The sequence below is a fragment of the Mesoplodon mirus genome (assembly GCF_964341445.2).
Source record: "Mesoplodon mirus genome assembly, chromosome: 3".
Taxonomy (NCBI): Eukaryota; Metazoa; Chordata; class Mammalia; order Artiodactyla; family Ziphiidae; genus Mesoplodon; species Mesoplodon mirus.
This window is the reverse complement of record NC_138978.1, coordinates 179,525,846-179,546,750: the sequence shown is the minus strand read 5'-3', so window position 1 is coordinate 179,546,750 and position 20,905 is coordinate 179,525,846. Positions and strand designations below refer to the sequence as shown.

The following is a 20,905-nucleotide window of genomic DNA, read 5'->3' as shown; positions in this document are numbered from 1 at the left end:
ATTTTTAGATATGCAGGGTTTAAACTGCGCTCCCCAAATTGAGTGCATGTGTACATTCTCCATCTGTTCTAGGTTTTCTGTTCTTTTGTAAAATTCCTTGCAGCTATCAGGATGTTTAGTCTTTGTCTCATCCAGCACCAGCCAGTTATTAACTTGAATAGCCTCAAGAGGGCGATGGACGTGCTTCTTAGACCAAAGAATTAGGTATTTATTACCCTCCTTTGAGCAGTTACTGTTTCTCTGACCAAGGGACGGTTACATGATCTGGAGTCTGGACTTGGTAGGCAGTGAGACGTGCCCTTCTATTCCTACTGGAAGTGAATTATTTGAACTGGCTGCAATTTTCTGAAGGATGCAATACACTAGATCAGTGTCCCTGACAGCTCTTAGGTTCTCACTGTAGTTCTGAGGGATGGAGTCACTCTCCCCTCTCCCTTAACCAAGAATGACGAGCCAAGGAGAAGCATGGCTCCCTGCTTCCCTGGCTCATTTTTTGTGGTCTTGCTGTCTCCAGTGCAAAAGCCATAACGTTCAGAAATTCACGTGTTTTAACTTTCCAGTTGCAGCAAGAAATCAAAGACTGGAGTAAATCACATGCTGAGCTCAGTGAACAAATCAGATCATTTGAGAAGTCTCAGAAGGATCTGGAAGTAGCTCTCACTCACAAGGATGATAATATTAATGTGAGTGCATTCTCCTGAATACATGCTTAACTCTCGTGAATTCTCGTGAATCTGGGTAATTGAAATTGAGAGGCTCTTTCTAATAAATATCCTTTTGCTTCTTTTCTAGGCTTTGACTAATTGCATTACACAGTTGAATCAGTTAGATTGTGAATCTGAATCTGAAGGTCAAAATAAAGGAGGAAATGAATCAGATGAATTAGCAAATGGAGAAGTGGGAGGTAAGATTGGTTTCAGGGAGGTTGGACCTCTTTTTGCCTTCTAGTCTCTAAGTACACTGATGCTTTTTTCAGCGGTCTGAATTTCCTCTTTAGGGTTAAAGCTGTAGACGCCTGTCACTGAATTTGTACAGTTGGCCCTCCGAATCTGTGGGTTCACATCCGTGGATTCACCCGACTGCAGGTTGAAAATATTTGGAGAAAAAAATTCCGGATAGTTGAGAAAAGCAAAACTTCATTTTGCTGCATGCCAGCAGCTGTTTACGTAACATTTACATTGTATAAGGTATTATAAGTAACTTAGAGATGAAGTATGTGGGAAGATGTGTGTAGGTTATGTGCAGATGCTGTGCCATTTTATATAAGGGACTTGAGCATCCACGGATTTTGGTTTCCTGTGGGGGGGTGGGGGAGGGGGTCCTGGAGCCAATCTCTTGTGGATACCAAGGGACGACGATGCAGGTCTGTATGCGTTGGGCAGAGGTGGGTTGCTGGCTTGTGGTACAGCACTGGAGCCAGAGCAGCATCAGTCCTGTCTCCCAGCTCTGTGTACTTACTGAACACTCCTCAGTAGGAGAAACTTCCTTCTGAACTTCATGCTTATCACTTCTGTAGCTCTGTGGTTTTAGGGCCACAACCAATTTCAAAAGTACCGAGTGGTTGGAGCCGTAAACTTAACTAAGCAGTTAGAGTGGAGGCTAAAGGGAAAGAGTGTTTACTGATGAGAGAAATGTTTGTAGACACTCTATCCCAGGTTGGAGATTGTTCACACTGTGGGTGTTTTAAACTACACCTGGTAGCAGATTCAAGGGGAGAGCAGAGGAATGAGTCTTTCTAAATAAGATATTTGACTGGGGGCAGGTAGATCTGAGAGAGGAGAAAGAGCTTGACTTCACATATCCCTTCTTGCTCAAGTACAGCATGGATAATATTTTTATTGTACAAACTGGGAATTCGTTTTTTCAACCTAAGTTTGCACATCTCTTAAAAGTCAAATAGCTGAATCAGTTCTTTTCGTTAGTTTGTTTTTTCATTGAATGTTTGAACATGATAATTGTTTGGGGGAAATCAAGAAAATATAGTTAAACAGCAAGGAAGGAAAGAGCACTGAAATCCCCTTTTGTTTTTTAGGTGACCGGAGTGAGAAGGTGAAAAAGCAGATTAAGCAGATGATGGACATTTCTCGGGTATAATCCTTTTTATAGAGTACTATAAGCGCCTGTGAATTCTTACTATGCCTCACTTTTAAGACTGTTTCTCTCTTCTGCAAATTTTAGACCCAGACTGCAATATCAGTAGTTGAAGAGGATCTAAAACTTTTACAATTTAAACTTAGAGCCTCTATGTCCACTAAATGTAACCTGGAAGGTAGGTTGCTTCTTGAAAAGAAATTGCCACTGGAAAAATAGAGTGGCTTCCCGTTTCCATGTTCTCACCCCCCTTAACACTGGCCTCCTCAGTAAGTTCTCCAGTTCTTGTGCACATAAAGCTCAAATGTTTTATCCCTTACAGACCAAATAAAGAAATTAGAGGAGGATCGCAATTCCCTGCAGTCTGCCAAAGCTGTACTGGAAGATGAATGCAAAACACTGAGGCAGAAAGTGGAGATTCTGAATGAGCTCTATCAGCAGAAGGAGATGGCTCTGCAAAAGTAAGGTTTTCGTGGTTCCTTGTTAACAATATTGTCATCTAACTAAATGTCTGTACTACTATAGATAATCTTGTCTTTTTTAAAGACTGTTTATAGTTTTTTCTGCCTATAATTAGATTTGTCTTTCTTCCTTTCTACCTTGTTTCCCATAACTTGCCTTTTTTTTTTCCAGTTTAACTAATTGTCAGCAATTATTGCCTGTAATTTACTTGAAGTATAGTAGTTCTACTACTATAGTAGCCTAGTAGTAGTTAGTAGTAGTTACGATACCCCGTAGTAGTTATGCTGTTAACAGGTACGAACAGCTGCTGTTCTGGAAGTGCTTCTTTTGACGATTCATACCCTTTCTGAGGCTCCACCACTTATTCCACTTTTGCTGTTGTTAGTTATGTCATTCTGGTTTGTCTTGCATTTGTTCTACTAGTTTTTAATATAGCTTTTAAAAATCCTGAGTGATTTGTATGACATGATTTTAAATAGAATAAATACTTCAAAAGGAGTACTTAGATACTGACAGTATTGTAAGTTTTGGACTTAATCTAGTCAATATTCAGACTATACATATATAATATGCAATTGTGGCAAGGTTGTTGGGAGTTTTGAATATAGAAATGCTTGTTTCATCCTCAGAGCAACTTATGAGATAGGTACAATTATTATTTGTATATTAAGTATAGGAGGCTGAGGCTCAGAGAGACTAAGTAACTTACCCAGTATCACATCGTAGTGAAGCAGGGCCTTGTACTAGGTTTTTCTGACTCTATAGCACATGCCCCTAACTTTTTAACTGCATGTGTTCTAAATGACAACCATATGGAAACCATAAAAAAAAAAAAGAAATACCTGTTTCATGCGTACGTTTAGGTATTAATCTTTTGAAATGTACATCTCAAATTTGGAGTTAGATATCTTTTGAAAGATACACTGTCATAGTTCAAGTTTTCTCCACCAAAAATACCTGAATCCTCTAAAATAGTTTATTGGTGGCAGTTGCTATTTGTGTTTGCTCCTATACTTCACTCTTTGGCATTTATAGCAGTCTATGAGCAGGCTTATTTTGCTAAGCGAATGTAATCTTTTTCATATGCTTAGGTTGCTATTGCCAGTTGCCATTAAACATTGGAACCATACCACTAACTTTTTCTCTAATTCTTTGCTCACCAAGAAATTAGTTTAGATTTTCCAAGTTTTATTCAGGCTAGCTCTAAATACCTGACTTGCTTCAGATAAATATTTCCCATTTCATTATTTATTATTATTTTTTAAAAAGCACTTCTCTGGCGACTTCCCTGGTGGCTCAGTGGATAAGACTCCACACTCCCAGTGCAGGGGGCCTGGGTTCGATCCCTGGTCAGGGAGCTAGATCCCAAATGCATGCCGCAACTAAGAGTTCGCATGCCACAACTGAGGAGCCCGTGAGCCACAACTAAGACCCCACGCAGCCAAATAAATAAGTAAATAAATATTGGGGGGGGGGAAGGGCGCTTCTCTGCCACCAGTAGTCATCTGAATCACCTAAATGGCAATTGTCTTTCTTTATGATATAGTCAGTGTGGCACTATTTTATTCAATTCTTCCAGCATCCATTCAGTCACCATGTCAGGGCACAAATTGCATGCACTTCATCCACAAAGCCACTGTGTGTGCTCAGGCCCAAGTCATCTTTTCTGCCAGCCCTTAACTAATCACCTATCTCCAGTTTCTCTTTCTTGTTTTTTTTCCTTTTTTTTTTTTTTTTGGCGTTACTTGGGCCTTCCACTGCTGTGGCCTCTCCCGTTGCGGAGCACAGGCTCTGGACGCACAGGCTCACCGGCCATGGCTCACGGGCCCAGCTGCTCCACAGCATGTGAGATCTTCCCAGACCGGGGCACGAACCCGCGTCCCCTGCATCGGCAGGCGGACTCCCAACCACTGCGCCACCAGGGAAGCCCCAGTTTCTCTTTCTTATACCTCTTCTTCCAAGTCTATAGCTTCTAGAAGGAACTTTCTAAAATACAAGTCCTTGTATATCATCATGTGGTTTAAAATCTGTCGAGGAGGTCCCCCGTTCCCTTCAGGGTCAATTTCCGGCTGTTTGGCAGGCGCACAGGGCCCCTCAGCTGTCCTGAGCTGCCTCTCCAGGTGCATCTCCTGCAGCTCCTTCTGACGCTGCCTGACCTGCAGCCTGACCTGACCACAGTTCCTTCATGCCACGCTGAGCTTCTGTGTAGTTACGCATGCTGCTTTTTCTGTAGTAAAAATGTCCTTTTACATTATTTCCACCTGGCAGTCTCCTGCCTACTCAAATGTTTATGTTCCTTAAAATCTTTTCTAGAGTGAGTTGTGGCATAAATAAATAGGTGAGTACTCATTTTTTCCTTATAATGTAATGCCTAAATGTATATTTAGGTTTAAATATACATATTGGTATTTGCTTTCTATTTGATGGCCTGTTCTATATTCCTTTTTCTCTTCTTTCTGTTTTTTGGATTATTTGAATATTTTTAATAATTCTGTTTTTCCCTTGTGTAAGCTTAGTAGTTATTGGTTGCTTTACTTGTCTTCATATACTTGCCCTAAAGACCACAGCATGTATCCTGGACTTACTCAGTCAATAGATTTACCTCTTTCTGGGCTTTAACTCCCTCCTGGGTTAAGATACTCCTGCATTTTAATTCTTTGTATACTTAAACTCCACAAGATGTTTTTATTGTCTATTACAGTGCTTCCCGGCCAGTATTCACTTGATTTACACACATATTTATACAAGCATACCTGGTTTTATTGCACTTTGCTTTATTGCACTTTGCAGATACTGCATTTCTTACACATTGAAGGCTCATGGCAACCCCGTGTCAAGCAAGTCTTTCGGCACCATTTTTCCAACAGCATTTGCTCACTTTGTGTCTCTGTCACATTTTGGTAATTCTCACAGTATTTCAAACTTTTTCATTATTATATTTGTTATGGTGATCTGTGATCAGTGATCTTTGATGTTACTTTAAAGATTATGAAGCCTCAGGGCTTCCCTGGTGGCGCAGTGGTTGAGAGTCCTCCTGCCGATGCAGGGGACACGGGTTCGTGCCCCGGTCCAGGAAGATCCCACATGCCGCGGAGTGGCTTCGTCCGTGAGCCATGGCCGCTGAGCCTGCGCGTCCGCAGCCTGTGCTCCGCAACGGGAGAGGCCACAGCAGTGAGAGGCCCGCGTACTGCAAAAAAAAAGATTATGAAGGCTCAGATGATGGTTAGCATATTTCAGCAGTAAAGTATTTGATAGTTAAGGCTTGTATGTTGTTTTTCAGACATAATGCTGTTGCACACTTTATAATAGACTACAGTATAGTGTAAACATAACTTTTACATGCACTGGGAAACCAGAAAATTCCGAAACTCACTTTCTTTCTCTGCTTTATTGTGGTGGTCTGGAACTGAACCTGCAGTATCTCTGAGGTCTGCCCGTAGTTCCTGTAGTTCTTCATCCTCTCCTGCACCTTTGGTCTTCCTTTTGGGATCACTTTCGTTCTACTTGAAGAATGTCCTTTAGTGACAGATTTCATCAACCTATCTTTGTGTGAAAACATCTTTATTTTGATTTCATTTTTTAAGGATATTCTGCTGGCTCTGGGATTTTTGCAGTTATTTAATTCCAGCACTTTAAAGATAACCTGTTACTTTCTGGTTTTGAAGTTTCTTTAAGGAATCCAGTATCACTCTTATTTTCCCTGTTCAGATGTCTCACCCCTGCCGTTGCTGCCTTTAAAAGTTCTCTTTCGGTTTTTCAGCAGTTGTATTGGGCGGTGCCTAGGTGTGGATGTTGGGTTTGTGTTTCTCTCCTCCTTCCTCTCCCCTTCCCGAACTATTTTGCATTTATGCTGTTGGAGGTCATCAGCACCTCCTGAATTTTGGGGTCTTTCTCCATATGTTGATTCTGCCTCATTCTCTCTTCTTCTGAGATTCCACTTAAACCTTTTTTAAAATACTTTCCCCTATGTCTGCTGCATTCTTACCTGTATTTGCTTCGTTCTGGATTTTTTTTCTGACCTGTCTTCCAGTGTGCTAACATCGCACTTCAGTTATCAAATCTGCTACTAGAATCATTCATTGAGTTCTTAATTCCCGTTACTGTGCTTCAGTTTTGTAGTTTCTAATCCTTTGCTGAAATTTGTAATCTCGACTTTTGCTTCCATGAACATATAAGGCACAGTTATTTTAAAGTCTGTGTGGTAATTCCATTATGTGGCTCCTCGATGGGTCATTCCTCTTGCCTTTTAGATTTTAATCACAGTGTCTTGTGGGGTGCCTAGACAGTTTTGACTGAGTGGCAAACATTGTAGAGGGAATTGGGGCCTAGAATGGTGCTGTTTTCCTAGAGAAAATATTTGAGTTTATTTCTAGCAGGTGGTCGTCATTTTAATCCAGTCAGCAATAAAGGTCATTCAAAAATGGCTTAGTTCTGGACTTCCCTAGTGCCACAGTGGTTAAGAATTCGCCTATCAGTGCAGGGAACATGGGTTTGAGCCCTGGTCCAGGAAGATCCCCACATGCCGCAGAGCAACTAAGCCCGTGCGCCACAACTAATGAGCCTGCGCTCTAGAGCCTGTGAGCCCGCATGCCACAACTACTGAAGCCAGCATGCTTAGAGCCTGTGCTTCGCGACAAGAGGAGCCACTGCAATGAGAAGCCTGCGCACCTCAACAAAGGGCAGCCCCCGCTCACCACAACTAGAGAGAGCCTGCACGCAGCAATGAAGACCCAACGCAGCCAAAAAAAAAAAAAAAAAAAAGGTCTTAGTTCCTTCAAAGGACACTACATTGCTCATTTGGTACTCCAAGTGCACAGCTCTTTCTAGCCTCAACCTAAAGCCCAGGGCTTTTACTAGGGTCCCTGAGCTCCACTTCATTTTCTATGCAGCCAGGAATATTTTGAAAACTCTATTCAGTAGCCTCCTTATATCTCTACATTGTCTTAAGTGCATAGGTGAACCTAGGGGGAAAGTGGCTTCAGATGCCAGGCTTATATGTAATTCTGAGATTCTTTTTCATTTTTTTACTAGATCTTGGCCTCATATTAGCTTACTAGCTAATATATTAGCTCTCTGATGCCTTCAAGCATGTTCTTTATTTTTTTGTCGAATGTTCTGTTTGTTTTCAGTGTTCTCAGACTAACTCATTCATTCCTGGAAGCAAAATTCTCTCTGATCTTTTTTCAAGACCCAGTTTTCTCACATCTCTTCCTGATTTAGGGATTGTTCTGTTGTTAGGTACATCATTTACACATTGAACTGCGAACTCAGTGTAGGGAAAGTACTTTGCCCACATTTTTATCTTTAGCATCTTACTAGGTAAAGTATATTATAGCTATTCATAAGACATATGCTGAGTATTAAATGGACAATTACAAAAGAATATACAACCCTTTTTCTCTTTGATTACTAACTGTTTTTACTATAGCTCTTCTGATTATGCTTCTGTTGCATAGAAATTGTTTCAAGTTTCCTTTGAATCAGAACTATGGTCAAAGAAGTACAAGGGTAACAAGAAAATAGCATTTGAAAACCATGTTGCTACCGTTGCAGTCTCAAGATTGATATCTTGAGCTCCAAGGTTAGTAGGTTAAAACCAGTTTCCAGTAGCTGATACTCTGATTATGGGACAGCTTAGATTCTTTTTCTATCCAGTAGACATGGCCAATTCTAAGATTGTTCTCTTTCCTTTAATCATAATTCTATTGAAATAGGCAGTAGGAGTCCCACATCTGAAGTGTAGAATTAATCTGTGGTTAACTGCACAACTAGAAGACGTTCTAAAAGGCTTTTGGGGGGCTAATGATCATGGTACCAGCCTTGGATTGAGAAATAGTCCTTCCAAGATTGAAGTAAGAGAAGTAATTACAGGTCTTTCCATGGTAGAAATAAGAGCAATAATTATCCCCTGCTCTATCCTAATAAGTTTAATTGTGTTAGGTTGATCAGCCCTGGCTTTCCACATTGAAGTAAAATGAGCTTTCGTTGTCTCAAACACAGGAAACTTGCCCATGGGGCACAGAGTGTTTTTTTCCATTTGTTTGTTTCATTCACTAGTGAGTAGAGAATTAGGAGGAGAAGTTTAAAAATGCAGGTGATTTGCCAACAGGGCAGAGTTTGATTTTTATCCCTAAGTGGCAGGTTTGAATTCCTTCCTATGACTTGTTTGTATGTGTGTTTTAGAGAGGATGGGAAGTAACAAGGAGGCATTCAGACAGACAGCTGGGAGAGCAAGAGAAACACTTTCATTTGACAACTGATTTTATCTTAGGAAATTGAGTCAAGAAGAGTATGAGCGGCAAGAAAGAGAGCAGCGGCTGTCAGCTGCAGATGAAAAGGCGGTTTCGGCGGCAGAGGAAGTGAAAACTTACAAGTGAGTTCAGCTTCTGAGGAGAGTGTCAGTGGCTGATGAAACTACTGTTGGCTTTAAAAAAAAAAAAAACTGTTTTACACTGTGTGGAACAAAATGGCACAGAAGCAGAATTAAATGGTCAAAACATTTAATTAACATGAAAAAAATAAATTTTAAGTTAACAAAGGAAAAAGTGTTAAATTCACAAAAATTTCCTTACACCCAATACTGACAAGACTGTAAGGGAAATTGCTTCATGCCAACAGTTCTGAGTGGTTTTATATATCGGAGAAATTCTTTTTGGAAGGCAGTTTGCTGTATGGTGTATTTAAAAACCATTAAAATGATCATGCCAGGGCCTCCCTGGTGGCGCAGTGGTTAAGAATCTGTCTGCCAAGGCAGGGGACATAGGTTCGGGTCCTGGTCCAGGAAGATCCCACATGCCACGGAGCAGCTAAGCCCGTGTGCCACAACTACTGAGCCTGCGCTCTAGAACCTGTGGGCCACAACTACTGAGCCCACGTGCCACAACTACTGAAGCCCACACGCCTAGAGCCTGTGCTCCGCAACAAGAGAAGCCACCGCAATGAGAAGCCCTTGCACCGCAACAAAGACTAGCCCCCACTTGCTGCAACTAGAGAAAGCCCGCATGCAGCAAAGACCCAATGCAGCCAAAAATAAAATAAATAAATAAATAAATTAATTAATTTTAAAAAAATGATCATGCCATTTGATAGACCCAGTAATATAGCTCTGGGAAATTTTCTGTGGATATAATTAAAGGAAGAAAAAGCTTTATGGAGAAAAATATTTATAGCGGGATTGTTTGAGAACATATTGAAGAGAACAGTTAAGGAAATTATAAAGTATCAGTTCAGAATCTCCAGCTATTAAATAATAAGGAAGGAAATTATGCAGTATTAGTTTTGATTACAGTGTACTCTTATTACAGCCATGTAGAATGTGTTTTTATACATATGGATGAAGTCTGAAAGGGTACAGGTGTAGCTGTTAGAGTAAAGGGAACATGGCGAGATTGTTTAAAATATTATTCAGTTGTGCTCTAAATGATAAAAGCAAGTTTAATTCTTAGGCGGAGAATTGAAGAAATGGAGGAAGAATTACAGAAAACAGAGCGCTCATTTAAAAACCAGGTAATAATTATACTGCCCTACAGCAGCAGACTTCTTTGCTTTCTAATACATATTATTATAATGAATCTCTGAACGTATTTTTTGATGTGTTATTTTTTCAGATCGCTACTCATGAGAAAAAAGCTCACGATAACTGGGTAAGATTTTTTTTTTTCTTTATTTTGTGTGTTGTCTACCACAGCTTATTCTGGATATTTTTTTTCTCCAATAGCTCAAAGCTCGTGCTGCAGAAAGAGCTATAGCTGAAGAGAAAAGAGAAGCTGCCAACTTGAGACACAAGTATGTGATTTTAAAACATATTTTCAGTGTGTTTTAGAGTTTCTAAGGGCTGTGCTGTGTGGTATCCAATAAGGAATTAATTTCCTATTTCATATTTAAATCCATTCTTTCTCTATATTCAAGATTACTGGAACTAACCCAAAAGATGGCAATGCTGCAAGAAGAACCTGTGATTATAAAACCAAAGCCAGGAAGACCCAACACACAGAACCTTCCACGGAGAGGTAGGGAGCACTTTTAAAGGGCTGCAATCTATTTTTTGGTGGAAAATGTGTTTAAATTACTTTTTATTTCTGAATATGTGTGTAATATTTATGATGCTCTAGAAATAATCCCAAGAACTTAGAAAAAAAAGGTTCACTTAAAGTGGTAATTATTGCCCGTTGTCTTCAGGTCCTCTGAGCCAGAATGGCTCTTTTGGCCCATCTCCTGTGAGTGGTGGAGAGTGCTCCCCGCCACTGACAGCAGACCCACCCGCAAGACCTCTGTCTGCTACGCTTAACCGAAGAGAGATGCCTCGAAGTGAATTTGGTGAGCATTGACGTGTTACCTTGAAGTAAACTGTTTCAAGAGTTTTTTCCTTCTTTGAGAATTCTGATGCAAGCAGCAGTTGAGAATTTGGGTCTGTCCGATATAAAGAAGGAAATTTCTTAATTTTGTCTTGGTGGATAAATAGTCTACTTTAGATTTGCTTTAGAACAAAAAGCGTTTATTTATTATTATAACAATACTATTTGTCATGTATAAGTGTATATGTAAAACAAATATATAAATATCATTTATTCTTATTGTTGTTTCTTTTCAGATTTTTTGCTGTGAAGTATAGGCCTTTATCTTTAAACTTCTGTTGAGTTCCTCTCTTGAATAATATAAAAGTAGCCTTAAAACTATATAATTTATGCAGTGTACATCTGTTTCTCATTAATGTGAAATGCTATAAGTCTGTTTCTAATCATAAATATGTCTATAATACTTGGTAAGATATGGAAGTCAGATTACATATAGACTGAAAAAACAGCCTATACAATTGCCTGTAGCTTGAAGTACCTGACCAGTACTATTAATGTGCAGATTTTTCAATCCAAGATAGTTCTTACTTTAATTCTTTAAGTTTGTGCATAAATTGTTAGTGATTTCTCCTCATACGTATTGGGAGACCCATTTTATTTTATTTTTTTTTATTTTTTCTATTTTTTTTTTTTACATCTTTATTGGAGTATAATTGCTTAACAATGGTGTGTTAGTTTCTGCTTTATAACAAAATGAATCAGTTATACATATGTTCCCATAGGGAGACCCATTTTAAATTTTGCTTTCTGGGTAGAACTGAAACCTGACCTGTCCACAATTGGTTTATTCTGAAAAATTCATGCAAGGGCTGTTATTTCTGTCTCAAGGGTCAGTGGATGGGCCTCTACCTCGTCCTCGATGGTCATCTGAGGCATCTGGGAAACCCTCTGCCTCTGGTAAGGGACCTAAGTGTGTTCAGAGAGTCTCAAGTTGTGGAGGAGGTGGGTAGAGGACTTGGTATTCTTCTTCAGAGAGTTTACAAGTCAGAATAAGTCTAACTCAGTTCTCTGGCCTCCCACAGATCCAGAATCGGGTGCAGCTCCCATGATGAACAGTAGCTCAAGAAGCTCTTCCCCCTCTAAGGTGATGGATGAGGGCAAGGTAAATTCTGCGGTCACTTTGAACTGTAATTAGGTATTTCAGGAAACATCTAACTTTTTCTACAACGCCCTCTCTTTGCCTCGTCCATCTCCCTTTTGTGTGTTGTGTTATGTCTGTACCATCTCATTTACTTTTTGAAAAAGCAAGCTGTTCCCCAAGAGCCTGAAGGCCCTTCAGTTCCCAGCATTACGTCTTTGGCTGAGCACCCAGTAGCACTAAGTCCTTGTAGGCTGAACTGGGCTTTTTACTTGGTGTATTTCTGGAAAAGAGCTGAGGAGCATGACACCAATCTGCTTTGCTTTGAATTGCACGGCAGCACTGACCTTACTAGTGACTTGGAAGTGTTGCTGGGTTGCGAAGTCTGGTTGGTCGGTTGGTTTTCACTCCTTTTTCCTCTTTTGGTTAGGTGATTAATATCTTTAGAGCATCTGTTGTAATTAACCTTAAAATGTGAAAAGTCATCACTTCAGTTCTGTATTGTGTGCTTCGGTGTTGAGTACTCTAAGGCAAATCAGTTCATCGTATATTGTGTAAATTCATCATTATTACGTATTTGTTTGGAAGTGTGCTATTTAAGAATATCTCCAGTAGTCTACCGGGCAAGCCCTATTTTGAATAATCTGAAATTGCAGATTAGTAACAGAGGATGTTTGCTATAAATGAAGTACTGAATAGTGGAAATCTTTAATTACCTGTTGTGCCAGTTCCCAGCAGCAGCCTTAAATTATGTTCACATAAGTGTATTCTCTTATAACTTGTGTAGCTGCGACAGCTGGTAAGTCCTCTGATTGTACCTCACAGTGCTTTACTGTGTTGACATCAAGATACATATTTTCATTATTGAGAATTTCCAACCCAGCTTCCGCAGGGAAGGAGTGGTCGGCACCTCGTAATGTGAAGGACGGCGTTACTGGTGAATGGGGGTGGATGCTGGAGCTGTGCCTGCTGAACTTGAATATATACCGTTATCTCTGTTGGGAAATACTTGCGAGTTCCCGTGCAGGACTCCAGGAATACACATGGCTTGAGAGCTCTTTGTGTCCCAGGGCAGCCTGGCTAAGACCCAAGACCCCTTTGAAGTAGCGGACTGACTTCAAAGAGAGTAGAACCTCCTCTGATAGTGGGGGCAGAGGAGGACGGCACTGGCTTGGAGTCAGGCTGATAGTGGATTCCAGGCCAGCCTCGTACGTGCTGTATGACCTTCGGCGAGTTATCTAATACTCTCTGTGCCTCTGGTCCCTTATGTTTAAACCAAGGTGAGATCTTATAACACATGAAAGGAAATTGAAGGTACTCTGAATATTAGCTCTTCTTACGTGCATAGAAAATGGATTTTTCATTCCCTTTTGTTCTTTCCACTCTTAATATGGAAAAATGAGCTACTGGGGCGGGTGGGAGGGGCTGCCCTAGAAGCAGTTTACGGTGTGTATGGTATGATTGTTAGTTCTTCGTTGGGAATCGCCTCTGTTAATATCCTTTGACAGACCTCTTGCATCCTCTTCTGTTTGCCCATACGAGCACTAATATGATTACGGGGAAAGTGTTCACTCCTCTGACGTTCTTTGAACCCGCCCGAGCTGTCAGCGGGACAGATCGGAGGGGTAGAGTTGTGTTGCCGTAGTTCGCTCCTTGGACAAGTGCCTGACATCTGCTTCATTGGGCTTTAGCTTTTACTGGTGCTGGTGCTTTTATCTGTCATATCCAAGCATGTCAGAACTTTCATTACTTCTCCTTTGCAGGTTACTACGGCTGCAAAAGGGCCCCCTCCTTTTCCAGGGGCGCCCCTCCTGAGCTCCCCCGTGGGAGGCCCTCTACTGCCGCCCATCCGATACGGACCACCTCCCCAACTCTGCAGGCCTTTTGGGCCTCGGCCACTTCCTCCGCCCTTTGGTATGATGATTGAACGGTAGTAATGGACTTGTGAAGCGTATTCATCTTTTCACTCTAATCCTTGATAATATTTTAACAGTTGCTACGCAGGGCTGTGCGAAAGGGTAAAGCTGGCTGAGTACATTTGAACTTTTCTGTCCGTTTCTCAGGACAAAAGGGGTGCTGCATAATCTCCCTATACTGAGATGGGCAGTAGGTATCTCTTGTAGACAAGGGAAAATGGGATGTTCATAGAAAGTCAGAAATATTATTTCTGCCTATGTTTCTTGAACATCTCTGGCTACATACTAGGCTCTGTAATGGATGGAATTAACTCTCCTAACTCCAGGAGCTTAAGGCATCCTATAGGACACATACATACATTATATACAACGTAAAACTTGTAATCACCATAATGGAAGTATAAGCAACGGGTCACAGAGTATAAAAGAAGGAAAGATGAATCCATCACTCCCCACCTTGGGAGTAAATAGGAGGGAAATGTTAAAGAGAAGGTAAAATGTAATAGCTACTAGGTAGAATGTTGCTGAATTTAATTAGGTGGAGCTGGAAGGCCTTTCCCAGCAGGGCAGACACCTTGATTTTGATGGCATATGTAGGTCCATGCTGACTACTGCATGAGTTTTTAATTGATACAGTAACAGTGGAATTTCCCTTATCAAAATTTACTAACAGTGAAGCCCTTATTTCATAATCTATCGTCTTAGTATGATATATAGTACTTCTAAGTACAAATCAAGCTCTTGTGAGATAAAGACATCAGAATTGTGTTGTCGAAAAAACCACAAGCTGGGTAGAACCACGTTTAAATCCAGCCTATGTTGCTTCATGGCTGGCTGGCTACAGGCATGTAACTTAAACTTGCTGAGCCTCAGTTTGCCTCATCTATAAAGTGGGGATGCCATCACCTGACTTCCAGGGATATGAGGAATTAAAGATTAACATACATGGAATCATCTAAATTTAGATATGTTCATATGTAGTTACATGACTGAATTTTAATTTTTCCAGGTCCTGGTTTGCGTCCACCACTAGGCTTGAGAGAATATGCACCAGGTGTTCCACCAGGAAAACGGGACCTGCCTCTTGACCCTCGAGAATTCTTACCAGGACACGCACCTTTTAGACCTTTAGGCTCTCTTGGCCCAAGAGAGTACTTTATCCCTGGTACCCGATTACCACCCCCAACCCATGGCCCCCAGGATTATCCACCTTCCTCTGCTGCAAGAGACTCACCGGCTTCCGGCTCCAGAGGTGAGCCCCCACCTGCCTCTCAGAGCACTAGCCAGGGCTGTTTGCAGGCTTTCAAACAGAGCCCGTAACTGACCTCGGACATGTAGTCTGAGAGAAAGTGGACTGTGCACTGTTCATAACAGTAGAGGATTTTCACTGGCTTCAAAATCCAAAAGTTGATTTTAAAAGGTTTGTTTTTAGAACTAAGCTGCCCTGGCAGTGTGCATTTTTGAGCCAAACAGTTAAAAAATATCATTTTCCCCCGCCCCAAAGTAAAAATCACCTTGTAAGCTAGAGCCTCCTTACAACTTTGAAATGTGCAATAAAGAATACCTGTGTTTTAGTTAATGTAGCATATGTAACTGCTAAATGATTTAGAATGTCGTGAAAAATATGAACATTTCCTGTGGAAATGCTATAAGAACATGTATTTCCATTTATTATCCTATTTTTAGTGTACACCAGTTGAATACAGAGCAACAGTATTTATAAGCTTGATTTTTAAAAAATATCTGGTCACAAAGACTGTTACGCTAAAAATGTTTACTAAAAGATCACTAAACTTTTATCTCCCCTCTTGCTGAAGTTCTTTGTAGTAACAGTTCATAAAAATTTGGTTATTAATATTTCCCAAGTGTCTGTTTATTCATTGTTTTCTCACGAGACTTGTACCACTTTGGAAACATGTAAACTCAAGCTCCCGGAACTGAAGATGGTGACCTGGCAGCACACTTCCCTGGCTCACCGCTCATGAGTTCAACCTCAAAGTCACCGGGAAGCACCACAACTGATATGTCTTCCTTCTACTTCAAAGAAGTCAGTGGGCCAATGTGGACAGCATTCACGTGCTGTTTTGTGGCTCTGCCTGGTTGAGAATGGTTTTCTGAGTATGAGTTTACATGTAGCAGGAGTTGTTTGACCTGATATTCTGTTGCTTTTACCGTTCTTGCGTTAGGGTGCATAACAGAAAAATGAAAATGATGTGTCATGACCATAAAAGTAAGAAAATTTCTTTTAAAAAATGTAGAGTCTGTTATTTCTCCTATATCTTGCCGCTGACTTTCAAGAAATATGGCGAAAAAGGGCAAAGAGTAGGTGATACTATGAGAAAGAATGATTTAGGATTGTGAGGCTTGTAACATGCCCTAGGTCAGCAACCATGGGCTGAACTCAGTTCTTTTTGTTGATTGATCCTATTCCAAAATTCATATTTGAATACTGGCACTTATATTTAAAAATCAGTAAATCTGAGAATCTAGGATTGCATCATACTTGCTATGCCCATTACTGCACCAGGTCTTTTAAACAGTGTTTCTAAGAACTAACTCAACAGACACTTTAAACTATAGTAACTCTGTAGCACATTTCAAGAAGTTTAAGATTTCAATTAAATCAGAATTATAAAAGGTTGATATTGTTGTTCGCGGCTAGATCATACTCTCGCATTCTCTGAAGTTCTGTGATGTAATGATACTACTGAAATCTGCACCGTGACTTGTCACCATTAGGATATTTAATCCTCTAAGAATACCTTATAAAATAAAGCAAATGCTTCACTGTGAAACAAAATTTTTTCTTTATACTAAACTAAAAGATGCCACTTTAGAAAGATACGGACCGTTGAAAGAAGACAACTCTTCCAAAGTTCATAACGAATACATAAGGAGTTTTTCAGGAAAAGAGAATTCCATCTCTGTGTCCTGTTTATTATCAAGAATAGAAGAAATTTAAGAGGAAAACTCCATAGTTAACAGCATAGGTTATTTTTAACCATGTAAAATAAAAAGATTAAGTCACAAATACAGCTTTTGAGTGTATCAGTCTCTTCAGGACGTGAAATAATAGTGAAGATAATTTCAAAATTTAAATAGTATTTAAATATAGATTACACCAGTTAGGAAGATAATATAGTAGCAAAGGTAAATTAAATCTATTTCAACATCAAATCCTGGAGTCTTTTTCTTTTTTTTTTTAACCTCTAAAGCCTTTTTGGTGTTTGTTCTGTTTCATATTGAGAAGTCAGTCAGTTGTAGAGAACTGCCACCTGTGGCTTAGCCGAGCGGCCCCAGACTTGCCGTCCCTGCCGCCTCTCAGAGCCCTGTTTGCACCCCTTCGGCAGCCCAGCCCAGGCAAGCCGCCAATTTGGAGAGGGTGGGGGGGGGGCATCACCCTGAGTCACATTAGCCCCGACTGGCTTGAAAATTACATCTGTTTCAGAAGTCATCTCCAGCTAACTGTCTTACTGGGCTTAGTTGCTAAAGTCATCTCAGTTACGGAGCAGCAACGTTTCAGCCTGCAAGTCTGCTGTAGTTGTGGTTACTATTCAGTGCCTGATCTTTTCATCGAAAAGTAAATGATTTGTGGGATGTGGAGTATTCTGCGTCTACTGCTTCGAGACAGTCGCTCGTTTTTTTATTTCATTCGGGTCTGAATTACAAAGCTAAGCTAATCAGCGATGTTCGATTTAAGCTTCTTTAACACTGATGAAAGGCATTTGTAGTTCATCTAAACCGTACTTTTGTGAATGACAGCAGATGTGACATAAACTATCACTTTGATATACATGTCTTATGGTCTATGAGAAAAGAGAAAGAACAATGTATCAGTTTTGCTACATTTTAATGGTAGGTTTTTTAAGGGATTATTTTTAGGTCTTGTCAGCAACATCAAACAAAAGGTACTGAGTACTCCACAGGGTACAGAGCGCTGCCAAGCACCTCAGAAAATGTACGTGACATGGAGAACATGTGGTTCTTGCCCCCTGAGGAGCTTACAGTCTGGGGGGGGGCAGGGCGCGGGGCTGACAACTCACAGTCTAAGAGTTGAGTGAACAACAAAGTAATTTATTAAGGCAAATTCCTCATCCCCTCAAGCTACTGTGGATGGAATCATCTGGAATTAAACTAATCAAGAGGGAGGCAAGACTAAATTGGGTTGAGAATTCTTCAGGCTCATAGTTTTTTAACATCCATCATAGTAAACAGAACTGACCTAACTGAAAGTGGAGACTAGATCTCTTGAAGTGCAAGGGCTAGAACTTAATTGTGGTTACTTATTTTAAAAAGCAAACATACTGAACGGTATTGACTAGGCTTATTACACGAGTTTAAAAATAGGCCAAGTACTGGCACTGCATTCCCCTCATGCTAGCATTGGTCATTTAAAATAGTGAATATTAAATATGTGGGCTCCACATCTAACCCACAGAATGCCCACCCCAAATCTTAAATGTTCTATGTATCAAATATCCACCTCATGTGTTCTATGAAAGTTTTATTTATGCCCCATTATTAAGTCAAAAGAATGTAAATAGTCAAATTATAAAAAGCTAATGACCTGCATATTTCCATATGAATGAATGTCAGTATATCTACATAGGAAATAAATGGCAATCCTATCTACCTATATAAAAAAAAATAGAATATCTCCAGATTTGCATACTCATCACTATAAGAAGAGGTATGCAGGTTTTAAGGTTTCACAATCAGTTGTCAGAAAAACAGCAGTTATTCCTGCAGTATCTTGTTAGCATCTGACTCAAATTATTTTTAGGTCACACTACTTAGAAGACATCATAAACCCACCAAGAATTTGTAATTATTCTGAGATGGTTCCATCACTAACCCCAGAATCACTATCAGAAAGAGTAACGATGTGATGTAGAAAGAAGCTAATCAACATGACTAAAAATATGCTCACTGTCAGAAAAACGATCCGGTCATCTGGAAAAATCACAGCTACCACCTGCGAACACGCCCATATGGGATACTGATTTGGCCAAGGCACACTATTTCTAAGCAGGAGAACCATGAGATCAGGGTGAATCGAGGCCGTCTCCGAGGAGCAGCCTATACATTTCCAGACTGACCTTGGGCAGCATAATTGGTCCAATTCCTTTCAAAGCAGTTTCATACTATCCCACCCACATCAACCCAAAGTTTGACATTAACTCGAAAAACCGAAGAGCATATTGGAGCAGAAGTGGACAGGTGTGTAAACGCTAGCACACTCTTATTGCTGTATTAAGTGTGACGGGTGAGCACATTCCGCCCACAACAGTGTCGTTCCAGGAAGCAGGGCAGGAGGAGTGGCAAATTAGAAAAGAGGCTATTCATTGCACAATTAATAGAAAAGTGAAAACGTTTCAAGATCTACAATAAGCCTGTATCCAAAGGAGTCTTGTACATCAGTGACGTGCTGGACTTTGAATTCTGTGCTACAGCTTTGTAATGGACTCACTCTGGCCTGCTGGCCTGGGTACGGCTTGCTTCCTGCCTGTTGAAGGGCGAATGTGCTACACAGAGCTAGGATGGTTTCTACTGAGTGGTAAGATTCACAGAAGTTCCAGGGTATTCATGTCAGGATCATTCCTTGTGCAAAGTTTGATGCAGATGAAGATAAAGTGGTTTCTTGGTCAATAATTGCAATTTCTTTCTTTTAAAGTCAGTGGGTTTCTTGTATCTGTAACCACAATAGAAAAGCCATTGATAACTGATCTATTCCAAGGTTACATATTAAGGAGAGTAGTCACCGTTAAAATAGTACTAATTCTGTATGTGCATCACTTACAGTTCTATTACAATTGGCCCAGGTTTAATTTCATCCATCTCCATGAAAGCAAAACACTTGGTGCTGGTAAACCTTTTCTTAGGCTTGTAGTGTTTGAATTCAAAGAAAATAGCTGCACCTAAGGAATTAAAGCAAAGCAGATTAGCCACAGACAGCACATTTCTAGTGTCAGTAAATTTTCTTTAATCACCAGAAGCCTATGAACAAGCAACAATTGTCATAATTTTACAAAGTAACCTCTGTCAAACAACCTCTCTGATGATACGACTGACTATGGCTGTCACCCCAAAACTCGTCTGTACCTGAATGGAGGGACATGTCTCCGTATCATCATCCTATTCTACAGAATAGAGCAAAACTTCTTGAGCCAGAGTGACTCAAGAATGTAAATAAGTTCATCCACAGGTAGAATTATAAAATATTAAGAATAGAAAATACTACCAAAAAAACCCACATAAGATACTTGTTAAGTATTAACATTACTCATAGAAACACATTAAGTAGAAAAGGCATGTAAAAGAGTTCATCAAAAAATCCAAACTTAAAAGAGTTTCTCGAAACAAAAACTCAAAAATGCAGTCTTCGGGAGTTTGAAGTTTGGAGTCTGAACAACAGCTGGTTCCGTTTTTAAATGTTAACTGCTTCCTAATACCTTTCTCAGTGTCCAAAGCCCTGTTTTGTTTTTCCTGGAATGACATGTGCTTGTGTGAAGACAGTGCTAAGCAAGGGCTTAGAGCGCACGCCTATCCCACCCCTCCCCCAGTGAACAAGTGGTGATGAAACGTGGATAGTTTTCTCTCCCCAGAGTCCAACAGATAAGCTCTCTCCACCTCCCCACAGAGAAAAGCTAAAAACAGAATAATAAGCCACCTCATCTGTGTAGCCAAGAACAATTAATTTCTAAAGAAGGCAAGGAAAGAGACGGAGGGACGTCAGGTCTCCCTGTTAACTGGCTCCTTGTTAACAAAGGCTTAACCAGGGCGGTGCTGGAGCTTGCTTTGCTTTTAAAGACAATTAACATACATCTAATACTTTCACTGATGACAAAACTCACAAGTGACTAAAAGTGTAACAATGTTCAGAAATGTGTGCGCAGCCCTGGCACCTGGGTCCAAACGGAGCGCTTCACATGTCAAGGAAGGAAAGAAAAGCCAGTCACTTAGGAGACAAAGTGATGTGCGTGAGGGAGAGATGGGCGTATTTA

The 20,905-nt window shown here is 40.4% G+C and overlaps 2 protein-coding genes across 11 annotated transcripts in view; one reads left to right on the top strand and one right to left on the bottom strand.

The window, feature by feature from the left end:
- The window catches only part of MIA3 (MIA SH3 domain ER export factor 3), a 74,568-nt gene extending 58,808 nt beyond the window's left edge, over nucleotides 1-15,760 (top strand). For 3 of the 9 annotated variants that reach the window (XM_082613786.1, XM_082613779.1, XM_082613785.1), the window contains exons 14-28: nucleotides 561-683; nucleotides 793-904; nucleotides 2,033-2,088; nucleotides 2,179-2,269; nucleotides 2,414-2,552; nucleotides 8,825-8,926; nucleotides 9,999-10,059; nucleotides 10,161-10,196; nucleotides 10,271-10,338; nucleotides 10,462-10,562; nucleotides 10,732-10,869; nucleotides 11,736-11,849; nucleotides 11,930-12,009; nucleotides 13,749-13,899; nucleotides 14,911-15,760. In XM_082613786.1, coding sequence (XP_082469912.1) covers nucleotides 561-683; nucleotides 793-904; nucleotides 2,033-2,088; nucleotides 2,179-2,269; nucleotides 2,414-2,552; nucleotides 8,825-8,926; nucleotides 9,999-10,059; nucleotides 10,161-10,196; nucleotides 10,271-10,338; nucleotides 10,462-10,562; nucleotides 10,732-10,869; nucleotides 11,736-11,849; nucleotides 11,930-12,009; nucleotides 13,749-13,899; nucleotides 14,911-15,221 — 1,683 coding nt within the window. In that variant the 3' untranslated portion in view covers nucleotides 15,222-15,760. The remainder of the gene's footprint in view (nucleotides 1-560; nucleotides 684-792; nucleotides 905-2,032; nucleotides 2,089-2,178; nucleotides 2,270-2,413; nucleotides 2,553-8,824; nucleotides 8,927-9,998; nucleotides 10,060-10,160; nucleotides 10,197-10,270; nucleotides 10,339-10,461; nucleotides 10,563-10,731; nucleotides 10,870-11,735; nucleotides 11,850-11,929; nucleotides 12,010-13,748; nucleotides 13,900-14,910) is intronic. The other 6 variants (XM_082613781.1, XM_082613787.1, XM_082613782.1 and 3 more) reach the window with 5 other exon arrangements.
- Nucleotides 15,761-16,817: 1,057 nt separating this feature from the next.
- The window catches only part of AIDA (axin interactor, dorsalization associated), a 44,487-nt gene continuing 40,399 nt past the window's right edge, over nucleotides 16,818-20,905 (bottom strand). For both annotated transcript variants that reach the window (XM_082613796.1, XM_082613795.1), the window contains 2 exons: nucleotides 19,702-19,819; nucleotides 16,818-19,593 (listed from right to left, as the gene is read on the bottom strand). In XM_082613796.1, coding sequence (XP_082469922.1) covers nucleotides 19,497-19,593; nucleotides 19,702-19,819 — 215 coding nt within the window. In that variant the 3' untranslated portion in view covers nucleotides 16,818-19,496. The remainder of the gene's footprint in view (nucleotides 19,594-19,701; nucleotides 19,820-20,905) is intronic.